General features: G+C 39.5%; 1 protein-coding gene across 2 annotated transcripts in view; it reads right to left on the reverse strand.

Annotated features, from left to right (window-relative positions):
- Nucleotides 1-91: 91 nt before the first annotated feature.
- The window catches only part of gask1a (golgi associated kinase 1A), an 84,710-nt gene continuing 72,028 nt past the window's right edge, over nucleotides 92-12,773 (reverse strand). For both annotated transcript variants that reach the window (XM_084942756.1, XM_084942757.1), the window contains exons 5-6: nucleotides 8,531-8,634; nucleotides 92-4,077 (exon numbers count right to left, since the gene is read on the reverse strand). In XM_084942756.1, coding sequence (XP_084798882.1) covers nucleotides 3,873-4,077; nucleotides 8,531-8,634 — 309 coding nt within the window. In that variant the 3' untranslated portion in view covers nucleotides 92-3,872. The remainder of the gene's footprint in view (nucleotides 4,078-8,530; nucleotides 8,635-12,773) is intronic.

Below are 12,773 nucleotides of genomic sequence, written 5' to 3' on the forward strand. Positions count from 1 at the left end.
ACTGAAAAAAGAAAAAAACTGAGAAAAAAAAGGAAAAATATTTAATGTAAAAGAGACCGAGTGGTGATGAAGAGAGGATCACACATCTGAATCATTTCTCATTACAGCCATTTATTCAGTGATGAAAAAGGGAGCCATAGAAACTGTCATTAATCTGTGAATTGAATATGCCTGGAATTTTAATTCAGAATGGGTCAAACATAAAACAGCTTCAACTGATATCATCTGTGCATCTCACAATATCAACATACCAAAAGGGATTTTTTTCTGACAGTGAAGCTTAAAATACGTGCTGCTCAAACAGAAAGACCACAGCTCGGTTCCTTCACTAATGGTATTTGATTTTTATCCAATTTTCTTTCAACTTTAGATTCGCTTTTTGTATTATACAATGTACAAGTTCAGCCAGTTAGCAATAAAAAATATATATATATCTAAATATATTTAGTAATTTTATATAAATGAAAAAGCTTCCAGGATCTGCTCCAGAAGCTATTTGCTGACAGCCAGTTTTAATCCCTCGATTAAAAGCTTATCTCACAAAAGCAGATTTCCAAATCAATCACTCGATCTGCTGCTAGCTCTCTGTAATATTAAAACAGAGTGAGGAAACGGGGGATAATTTGTCTCACATTTCCCTTCAATGAGGCGACATTTGGGGAGAAGCTACTGAGTGCAGATGGGAGGCTTCAATGAAAAGCAGTGACAGGCGCCCTTAAGAACAGACGGAGCTACAGCGGTATTGCATATTCTCCAGATGATCAAACCATTTGAGTTAGGGCTGGGCGATATATCAAGTTTTTAAAAAAATATCGATATATTTTCATACGAGATATAAGATGTGACAATATCGTTTATATCGATATAGTATATGTTACGTTATAATTATACTTGTGGAGCCGCAAGTTTGCCTCTCTTTCATCCACTTTTGTCTCTACGCAACGTTACTTAGCCTCACCTCTCCTTCACTGAACACAACTCCCCCTCACCCATAGCTTCACCTGCAGGCAACGACAAGATGAACACGGCAAATCTCCGTTAACGAGTTACCGCGGATCGCCCCGTGCGAGGGGCTGGACAGCTTCAACGTGTTAGCGAGCTAACCGCGCTAACGAGCTAAAATCCTTTCATTTTCTCAAAAATCGACAGTGCGCCTTATGTATGAATTCTGGTTGTGCTTACTGACCGCGAACGATTTTATGTGGAACACGGCGCTCAGCAATCTGTCAAAAAATGTTTTAGTACGACTTTGGTAAGCTACGGAGCTGCACCGCTTGATGGATTGTCGGAGCATTACGGCTACCGTAGTCTGGAGCCTCGCGGAGTGATACGTACTGTGCTTCAACGTAATATTACTGTATTGTGTGTGTATAAGGGCCATAAATGGCACCTGTTAAGAGACATGGTTACAAAGAGGATTTCAAAATGAAGGCTGTCAGTAGAACTTGGGAATAGAGCAGCTGTGAAATCTGTCTGTTTTTGTTATTATGCTCATCGTCTTTTAGTTTACATTTTGACTGCACAATTCTGAGCTTTTTGTTATGCACAAAAACAACATTGTTTTCTTTTATTTATGGAGCATGATTATTTAATACAGACCTTCCCAAAGTGTGGGACCCGCCCCCTAGGAGGGGCGCAGAGCCATTGCTGGGGGGGGGGACAAAACGCTTGGACACTGCTAGCACAGGGCGCCCACAGAGACGCAAAGCAGGAGATGAAGCATCGCTGAATATGTTTCCAAACCAACTTCATTCAAGCCAAAGACTAGAAAATATGGTGAAGCATATCTTCCCTTTGGTTTCACCTGCACAAGTGCCAAGGTAGGTCTCCCCTGCAGAATTGGTTTTCCCTGTGTCAGGAGCAGCGCTGGGCTCTTCAAATCACGGACAAACAGTATCCCACAGTTGTTTATGTTTTTAAACCCATTTTGCACAGAGAGGCATTTTTTGAAAAATGCATTGATAGCAATGTTGAATATTATTACACATGAAAAAAAAAACAACTACAGTAAAATAATCACACCATGACGCCTCTGCCTTTCTAAATGGAGGGACAGTAACTGCGTGTGTATATGTAAGTGTGTAAAACCTGAAGATAGTCAGATTAACAGTAACAGTATTTTGTCTCTCTGCAATTCATCTCATGTAAACGTGGCACACAGCGTGACGTGAAAAAAGGCACATACCTTTGATGTTGCGTGACGAACTCTGTATTCCTCGTCCACACGTAAACTGAAAAAAAAGAGTTTTAAAAAATCTCCGTTTTCGGTGATAGGAGACGTCGTTTACGTGTGGACGAAACAGCTGCGTTTTCAAAAATACCCGTGTATGTTTGAAGGTAGCCTAAAAGAGTTAGTAGTTTACTTTCTTACTACCTGTAATTTATTGCAGATTACTTGTATTTGCTTAATTGTTTACTAAATGTTTGAGGTGTGAAAGAAACCGCAATGGAGCAAAATATGGCTGTGTGTGGTTGGAGGATAGGGGGTCCTAGCAAAAAAGGTTTGGGAAATACTGATTTAATAAATGCTGATAATTTATTTTTGAGTAATTTCTTCATTTACATCTACGCTGTATGTTTATAAAAGTGCCTGTGTGATATCTGGGCCACAGCTTTGACTAAGAACTCTCTTTTTGTTCTTACCTTATGGCTTTAAAAAAAATTATCGAGATACATATCGTATATCGCCATCCAGCTAAAAAATATCGAGATATGAATTTTGGGTCATATCGCCCAGCCCTAATTTGAGTCAATCAAATTTGGGACTGCTGGCGCTTTTTTTAACGGGGTACACACAATGACACACCTTCAGGTTTAGTTTTGAATCTGTTTCCTGAATAATAACAATAAAAAAGGCTAAAGCAGAGACATGACAACACTTTATTTTGTAATGAATTAAATGGAGTGAAGCTTGTGAGCTTCACTCCAGTTATACACACTCTCTCTCCTTATGTTATACACCTCACCTGCTATCTCTCCTTATGTCATATACCTGCCGAAACCTTAGCGGTCTTCCTTCATTCCCAAATTTCCCATTTCTCCCTCTGACATATTAATGGCTCTGCTGTCCTGGGTCTCTACCTCCATCAACCTGTAGGCTCCAGGGAGGATGTTTAGTCATCACTCCCTAGTTTCTGTGTGAATCATATTTGGTGGGCGTGATGAGCTTGAAGCCTAGACATCAAACTTTAAGTGAAAACAGAACTGTCTTTTGTGGTAGGACTTGCTGAAATAACGCAAATTGCAATATACCTTTAGAAAGTTTCAGAGTGCTTTGTATCAACTCAATCTTACTCTAAAAGCACCACATGCTGACATTTGGTCAGTCTCGAGGGCCCTTTAGCATCTTTACAAAGTGCAGACCAGAATGCAAGAGCACAGGGGTCCATCTGGCCAGCTGACCTAAAAGCAGTTGCACCTTTTAAAAATACTGTATCTGCTGTACAGCCAATACTACAGAAGACTAAGACTAACCAACGAAGAATGAAAGGCGTATTATGAAGTGAGAAAGTCAAACATGTTCATGAATTGCTGGGCTCGGGCTGCCAGACAGTGCACTTAGCTCCCAGTGTTTCAGTCCACTTTGTTGCTTTGTTGATCTGTTTGCACACATTTAAATATTTTATTCCACCATGCAAGCCCTGGATGACTCTGCACTGCAAAAACCATTCTAAATCTGTTTTCATTGTGCCTCGGTGCACTTTTCAATCTTAATGACTTTTGTGCTTTAAATTATACAATGCATTTCATTTCTGCAGGCTTCTTTTCTTCCAGAGACTCTTGCTCTCTTTGACGACAGCTAATAGGATTTCGAGCTCATTGATCTGCAGTTTGCATCTACTTTAAAATCCAGGTTGGCCTGATCAGGTCAGTCACAGATCACTCTTGAGCTGAAGCTTTTTGTCCCTGATGTGCTGCAGGAGAATTTTTCCTCTCTGCTCCACCATGTGGATGAGAGGCCCGAGACCGCTGGACCCGCCGTGGCTGTCCCAGAATTCCCTGTCTGTGTAAAGGGAGCGTAGCAGAAGACTTTCCAGACAGCCTGAGCGCAGCACAGACACAGCTTTCTCTGGAAATCTGACAAAAGACATAACATTGGTTTTGATATGTTGTAGCTTTAATGGCTGTTTCACAGACTAGAAAACTAAAATATTTGTGTGCAGACTCTAAAGATCGTCATGTACTTTATTCGTCACAATATAGGAAAAAACAAAGAACCTGCTCATGATTTAGGTTTTCGCACAGTCTTAGCAGTGCCAGGGATGAAACGATGGCGACAAGCCTGATTTGTACAGAACACTTTAAAAGAAGAAAATGCTTTACCATGAAAAGTTCAAAAAATTGCCCTGAGCATGCTGCTAGAATAAAGGCTACAAGGCTACTGAAGGCTGACATCTTAGCCTGAGGGTGGCACAAGAAGAAAACTTGTGGATTATCAAAAAAAGGTTCATTCTGCTGGGATGCTCTTCTACTTCAATGTTGAGGTTACACACAAACTGTATATTTTTAATATACAAGTACACTTTTAGACTTGGTGACAGTGCTAGAGGTGGAGTCACTCTGTGCCACAAGAAGAATTCATGTTGATAGTGATTATTACACAGCAGATACTCCCTCAGCCATCTTTAGTTTTTGAACATGGCTGATTCATTAAAAGGAAGCTGACACTTTTCTTCATTACCTCTCAGGGGCGTGGCTTAACAGCCCCATTTCAGCTTCTTCTAAAAAATCAAAAAGCAACAAGTACACAGCAATTAAAAAACATGTTGTCCTTCTCTTTTAGTTTGTGTAAATATAAATAAAGTTTTGAAAACTCTACCGCCCTTCATACTGTATGCGTCCCACTGCATAACATACCCTTTACTCTGCAAAGGTGAAATTCAACTTAAGGATGTGTAAGAGACTGTTGTTTAATTATTACACAAGATGCATTCTATACAACACAATCTTTTAAAAACTGCATTTTTAAAAGTCACCTCAAGGTTGACTCTTATCCTCGAATGTGCTGTTATATTTTTATGGGCAAGCCATGTTTATGTTCACAAATAAAATCAACAGAACTCACTGAATTTTCAACCAGTTTGGTTTCATATATGTATATATATATATATATATAGCACAAAATATAATAATGTACAGTTCTATCAAAACAGAGTGTCTTTCCCTCCGAATACTTATTCACAACTACTTAAAAATAAATAAGGAATATAACAAAAAACTATATACAGTGGCTTGCAAAAAGCCCCCTTGAACTTTCCCACATTTTGTTACATTACAGCCACAAACATGAATCAATTTTATTGGAATTCCACGTGAAAGACCAATAGTGGTGTACACTTGAGAAGTGGAACGAAAATCATACATGATTCCAAACACTTTTTACAAATAAATAACTGTGTGTGTGTAAATATATATATATATTAGGGGTGCAACAATACTCGTATCGGTATTGAACCGTTCGATACAGTGCTTTCGGTTCGGTACGCAAATGTATCAAACAATTTTCTTCGTCAGAAGAAAAGTTTGATACAACTTTTCTTCTGACGATGCTGTCTGTGTTGAGCGCTCAGTGGATCTGCGTTCAAATACTCCGCCTAGGCTGCACTGTCGAGCGCAGATCCACTGAGCAAGCTAGCAAGACAGAAGCTAAGCTCGTTGCAACATGGCAACTGCCTCAACGCTAGCCAAAATTGAACCTCCCCCACCCTCATTCAGATCTGGCGTTTGGAACTATTTTGGTTTTCATGTGACGTATGACCCTGAAGGTAAGCGCGTCATGGACAAAAGTAAAACAGTATGTTGGATGTGCCACGCAATGCTCAATTACATTGGTGGGAACTAGTGCGTTAGCGCAGTTAGCTCGTTAATGTGTTGGCCGTCCAGCCCCACACACGGGGCGATCCGTGGTAACTCGTTAATGGAGATTTGCGGCGTTATGGCGTTAATGTCATTTTAACGAGATTAACGCTGACAGCACTAGTGGGAACACAACGAACATGACTGCACATTTACGCCGACATCATCCTAATGCAAAGACAAGTGGAAGCAGACAAAAACAACAAGCACGCATGCTACAAACTTTACCCGAGTCATTGAGACCAGCGGTCCCCAACCCCCGGGCCTCGGACCGGTACCGGTCCGTGAGTCGTTTGGTACCGGGCCGCGACAGTTGAGGCTCAGGTATGAAATGTATGGTTTTCAGGGTTTTTATCGGTTTTCAGCGTTATTTTGTTATCGTTTTTATCGTTAACTCGGTTTTCCTGGGTCTTTTCACGTGTGTTAGGAATAAATCTTCTTTTTTTCGGTACCGGTACTAGTTTTATTTTGTTGTATTTATCCGCGACACCTTAAAGGCCGGTCCGTGAAAATATTGTCGGGCATAAACCGGTCCGTGGCGCAAAAAAGGTTGGGGACCGCTGATTTAGACAGCCGTTAGCACATGATTCTCATTATGGGGACCTGATATGTTTAATATGCTGCTGAGAGTATACCCAAGAAGAAGTGTATAGTATAGCTTTTATTTTGGAAAGAGCCATTTCTCTGTAATAAACTCTCTTTTCCAAAGATGAGGGATTTCTCGATCAGATAGATTTTTTTTATTTTATTATTTTGTTGTTTCAGCAACATTACATTTAAAAACTGTACTTTTGAGGTAAAATATATATTTAGAATTTTAATAAATGACAAATTAAAAAGGCATGAACATGTTTTTGTATCGAAAGAATATGTCATTTTTTCAATAAAAACTCTGACACTGGCAGACTCACAAAAAGCACTGATTGCTGTTGTATCTTTTGAACTGAATTGAAATAATGGTGTTCTGGACTTTTCTGATTTGTTGTGTTCATGCTTTCACACAGAGTACTATACTCCTGTATAGGAGATGTTGTGCATGTGAGTGTTCATACTACATGTTTGCTTCTTTCTGCTGGAAGGATGGCGTTTAACTTACTGTTTGTAATCTGCTCTTTAATTCAGTTTTGTTGGCTCTTCGGGTTAAACAAAGCCAGATTTCCTGTTGTTGCCTTTAAATATTTGTGCCTTTTGTTCTGTCTGCAATTTTATCTGAAGTTAATTTTGTTTTGTCCATAGTTCTCTGCCTCTGAGTCTCTGTGTGATTTTTCACAAACAGATCAATAATCATACAGGGAGATTTTGTAATGACGATTTTCACAAACAAGGAAAAGGGAGGCCATACATTATTATTATTATTACTTTTTTATTTTACAATGCTGTGCCATACTATATTTTTGTGATAGCGCAGTGCAGACTTCTGTCAGGTTGGAAAGCCATTTGGTGATTCAAGCTTCCTGAATCAATAAGTCATAAGCAAAAAGCTTTAGAGACATCAATATTAGCCATTCTCTAGTGCTGCAAGAGCAGCAAAGGTCAACAAATCACCACACTAAAAAGAAAAAAAGAGAAAGAAAAACACAAAAACAACTTTTGGAACCTAAATCTTTCTAGTAGTTTAGTTTAATGTTTTTTATTCATCAGCCAAGAAATTCATGAATCTAATTCCAGTAGACCGACACTGCTGCAGCTGTTGTGGGCAAAAAAAGACGATATGTGTATAAAAGAAGATGTGATTTTTGAGCTTTGTTTGTATGACTGACCTAGAGGTCAGCTCAAATCCAGCTCTTTATGAGCAAATCTACTCTTTGCTCTTAAAGAGCACTCTGCTAAACGCTCAATTTCTGAAAGTTTTGTTCTACTCTTTGCTCATAAAGAGCAAAGTTTGAAGCCTGAGCTTTGGGCCTAATTTAACTTCAATATTTCACACTATGTTTATTATGAGCATGAACAATTTAACAGTATAGTAATGACATATTTATTGACAAAAAACATTTATTTTATAAATTCAAATTAAACCTTCAACCCAATAAAGTGTACAAAAAAGGAAGAATAACTATCATGTGAAAATGAATGTATATTAAAATGTAATTATATTAATTAAATACAGCGAGTTGTAAGACTTTGAGAAAATAAAATTAGTCCTGTAACACCTCTGAAAACTAAGAAGTTTCTCTTTTATTTAGCTCTTTAATCTTCAGTCATGAGAAATAATATGTGACTTTAACATTCTATTTTCATTCAGCTCCAAGTCCAGGCTTAAGATATTTAAGAGAATTTTATGGAAGAGCTTAGTAATCCTAAGTGACAGACAAAGGGGAATTTCTATCAGAGCTGATTCATTCGGTATACTGGATAGCAGGCTAATTGAAAGCACGCTAATCTAATCAGACAGACATTGTAACAAAAATCTAACAAGCTTCCAGTGGACGTTTCTGTGCTGCTGATTTGAAAGCTGTTCAAATCAGAAACGTCACCAGGGAAATATGTTGTTGGATGTGTTTTCTTTTTTCCTGGAACATTTCCTTACATCATTATTTCTACCCGCTGTGAGCTAAAATGAGTTTCTCAATCGGCATGGTGTAATTTGTTGAACCTCACTGCTAGACTGAAGGACACGCACACAAAAAAAATCTCATTTGCCTGCTTCTTCTCTGACATAATGTTTTATACTCACTCATCAATGCCCTCAACCAGCTTGAAGTTGAGGTTGTCTGTGGACTGTTGTGGTCTCCCTGCATTATCTATAAACACCAGTGTGGAGGGATCCGTCTTCCTCACCTGAGAATACACACAAACATACACAGTTAACATAGAGCCTACTGTTTGCTCACCAAGAAGGAAGTGTGCACCGATTGGAAGTGAGTAACATTAAACGTAATACAATATTAACAAGAATGAATAAAGCTGATAAACTACAGACGTCACGATCCTGTGTCGTTTGACACAGTGTTTTTTGTTTTCTTATATTTTGATGTTTACGGTTTATATTTAAGTCTCATTTAGTTATCTTAAGCTCATTTCTATTTTGCCTAGGTTCTGTTTATTAGAGTCCCCCTAGTGTCTTCACCCCCTTGTGTTTAATGCGTTTCAGTAATGTTTTTGTCTGCCGTCTCCCCCTTGCTTACACGTATTCCCCTTGTGAACCATTCCTTTTCCTCCCTGCCATCATGGTCTGTTTGTGCTTAGTTATGTCCATGTCTCATCTCCAGTTCCCTTCTTCCTCTGTGTCCGTGTGTCTTAGGTCGTGTCCAAATTAATGGGCTGCATTCTCCTGAGGACGCATTTGAAGGCCGATTACGTCACAGCGACGCAACGAAGGCTGTCCAAATTTGTAGACTCCTCCGAATGCAGCCGACAAATTGCAGCCGTCCTCTTTTTCCCCGAATTTGAAGGATGGGTCGGGTGTGTCCTTCGTGGCCCACCATATCCCAGAATTCATAGCGCGGCCCAGCCAGTTCCAGTTTCCAACAATGGTGGCCGCTACTAAGTTTTTAATATTACTCTTATTACTCTTTCTGGATCACAAATAAACAAAAATTTCAGGCGAGAATGCAGCTGTGTCAACTTAAAATATCTGCTCGGTTTATCAAGATATCACATATTTGAAAAAGTGCTCCGACGTTTTCGGAAACATCTGTTATCCACCAGCTCGATAGCTAGCCGGGAGCTCGAGGGTCACTAGAGCCGGCGAGAACGTCAAACTCCCGGCACATCATTTTCAGATCACCACAGTCTTTTGCTACTCAGGTTAAACGTGATATAAAAGTCACTTACATAACCTAAAAATGTTATTGTTTGGCTTTTTTCAGTGTTTTATTTGTTCGTGAGTAAATCGGTTTGGCTGAGATTAAAATTATTAGATTAGATTAGATAAAATAAAACTAGCTGTGTGGTTTTCACACAGCTGAATAAACGTCAGACAGAAAACTGATTAAACAGAAGTGTGAGATGGTCGAGAATTTACACCAGTGTCCTGTTATATTAGCAAGGAGCAGACAGCTTATTAAACTCCACCGAGACAGCGGTGACGCAAATCTGAAGGCTAGACCATTCAATTTCCCCAGCCGTTTACTTCCGGCCTACCCGACCTTCTGAGGACACAGCCCACGTAGACCGCGAAGGACGGGTCTTCAGGAGGATGCAGCCCATGAATGTGGACACAACCTTAGTCTATCATGTGTGTCATGTCTGCCTTCCGTTATGTTTCCTGTTTTATTTTGAAATGCTCTGGTGTTCTGTGCTCAGTGTGTTTAGTTTCACTTCCCCTGTGTCGTCATTATATTAAGTCAAACCATTGCTTCCCCATGTGTTTCCACGTCACCATATCACCTCCTGTGTGTATTTAGTCTCTGAGTTTTCATTCATTCCTTGTCCAGTCTGGGGGGATTTCATGTATTCATGTCAAGCCAAGTCCAGGTATTTCATGCCAGGTTTTAATGTTCATGTTCCAGGTTTTTTTTGTTAGCGTTAGATCACACAGTTTTGGTTATAGTTTAGTTTCACCCTTACCCTTTTGTTTTGTACTGTTTCAGCACTGTCAGTGTCAGCACTTGGGTCCTCACTCCACACAGTCTGCTTCACCCAGATTGTGACAACAGATTTATATAATTTTGTGCAGTTTCTTTACAAAGGGGATAAAATACATTATGTGTGTCCCTAAATAAAAAAGATAAGTGAAACCACAGTTCACCTTTAACAGTTTCTTTAAATAGTGTGTCACCATTACACAGATTGAAAGACACATGACAGTCCACTTGGACCGTGTCAAACTGCATTCTAAGCATTTCAGTATTTCATTCTTACATTAACCCAAGTGGCTTTTTCAGACATGAACTCTTCGCTTCATAAACAAAACATTTAACGACCTCCCCTGTACCCTTAGCAAATTAGCATGAGATCTATGGCAGTGAAACAGCCAAACAATGAGAACTGATATTTTCTATTAAGACAGACTCTACTGTTAGAAAATACTAGAAACTGTGTGGGGTCTTGGATGTTGTATCAGCAATCTGGATAAATCAGTTCAGTTAAGCTGGGCATACACTGTGCAATTTTTTTTCAGTCGCGTTATTCAGCCCCTGCTCGAACTGTACGATTGGGTTAGAATTTCATAGGTCATGATGCAGGGTCTCACACTATACGGCCCGATGCTCTGATGCGACCTGAGTGCTCACACTGTGCGTCCATAACATGAAGGTTATAACAGAAAATCTGTCGCTCGCTCTCCCTTTCTCTCCCTCTCTGTTTTTCACTCACACAGACACACACACCGCCACCATCAACTTTGCTAAATTGCTAATGAAAAACATTGATCAGGCAGCTGTGATTGAGCAGCAATGTCCATCCAATTATTTTCACGGTTGTTGTGGTCACGAAAATTTTGTGAGGCCACATCGAAAAGGCTCAGATGAGCTTGCCAAAGTTCTACAAGTTGTGCCTCCATTGCTTGTGTCCAGATCATACGCTGCACCGCCGTGCTGCTCCGTCTTTTCACTTTCATGTCTGTGTTTGCGTGTGCGCAGTGTGAGAGGCTGTTGTGACACCCTCACGACGGCCAGCAGGATTTCAAACAGGTTTGATTTTCTTACGACCAAGTGATTGATGATCGGGAGCTGGTCATGAGGTGTTAATCGCTTCTCGTTACCCCACGTATACTACACGATGCACGACACACGATGAAGGCCAAACTCGGGCCGATCACCAAAACGGTCGCACGACTGAAAAATCGTCTCAAAATGAGCAAAAAAATCACACAGTGTAAGCCCAGCTTTAGAGAACATGATTTATCCAGAAAAGGTTTTCATTATTATAAAGTATTCCATCAAATAAATGTGCGACTCAATGATGATTACATTGTTTATTATCCCATCCTGATCCGTCCACATGATAATGAAATTAGCTACTGTGCCACCTGTGTGGGTTGCTTGTGATTTGCTTCATGCCATATAAACTTGCCAGCATTTATCAAAGCCAATATTACACATTGTAACATTCAGATAATAAAATACACTTTAGATTTGTGTGAGTCCCATTAGTAGCTGTATTTTGGCAGATACAGTGGGATGCAAAAGTTTGGGCAACCTTGTTAATAGTCATTATTTTCCTGTATAAATCGTTGGTTGTTACAATAAAAAAAGTCAGTTAAATATATTTAACTGACATTTTTTATTGTAACAACCAACTCAACCAAATCACAAGCTGATGTAAAACCCCGGCTGGTTCCAGGCCTGGCATAAAAATCAATGCCAAACCAAATATGTCAACTCAATTTTTTGGTTACAAGCAAAATTTTCTGAACATGTAATTGAAGCTAGTATTTTACTGTTAACCTCACATGCACATAATTTAGTGACAAAGAAAATTAAAGTTGCCAAAGCTGTTATCTAAACATGCAAATCTTAGTAAAGCTCACCACAACAACAGGCAAAAGTTGAGAAAACCCAAAAAGCTACTGAATGATGTTGATTGACATATTTTTAGGTTTGTCTTTTTTTTTCTTCTTTTTTAATAGCGCATCACTCACTGTAAAAACTCGTCTGCCTCACTGTGCTGTTTTGGGAGTCTCCTCTTCCCCCTGATGCTTCAAAGTAAATTAAGTCTGCTTTGTTTATCAAAATACCTCTATCATTAAGGACCAGAATTATGTGGGACAGGGGAACTCATTAAGGAGTTATGGGACAGAGCCAAAACATCATAGCTTTGAGCCATCCAAAGCCATTGCTTGTCCTCACAACATCTCTGACTTTCAAATAAATGATACAGATGCTGTGGCTGATACACAGCATCTGTATCAGCCACAAGAGCTGCAGAGTAAGATGATTAGTTTGACCGTCAATTTAAATACTCTCCTCCATAAAATGCACATTCCAATAAAGCTAGCCACAGAATAACAGTGTCCGTGCATTTCAGTTGCAAAA

This window comes from Perissodus microlepis, chromosome 11, assembly GCF_051167445.1.
Source record: "Perissodus microlepis isolate ML-2025 ecotype Zambia chromosome 11, ASM5116744v1, whole genome shotgun sequence".
In the NCBI taxonomy this organism is placed as follows: domain Eukaryota; kingdom Metazoa; phylum Chordata; class Actinopteri; order Cichliformes; family Cichlidae; genus Perissodus; species Perissodus microlepis.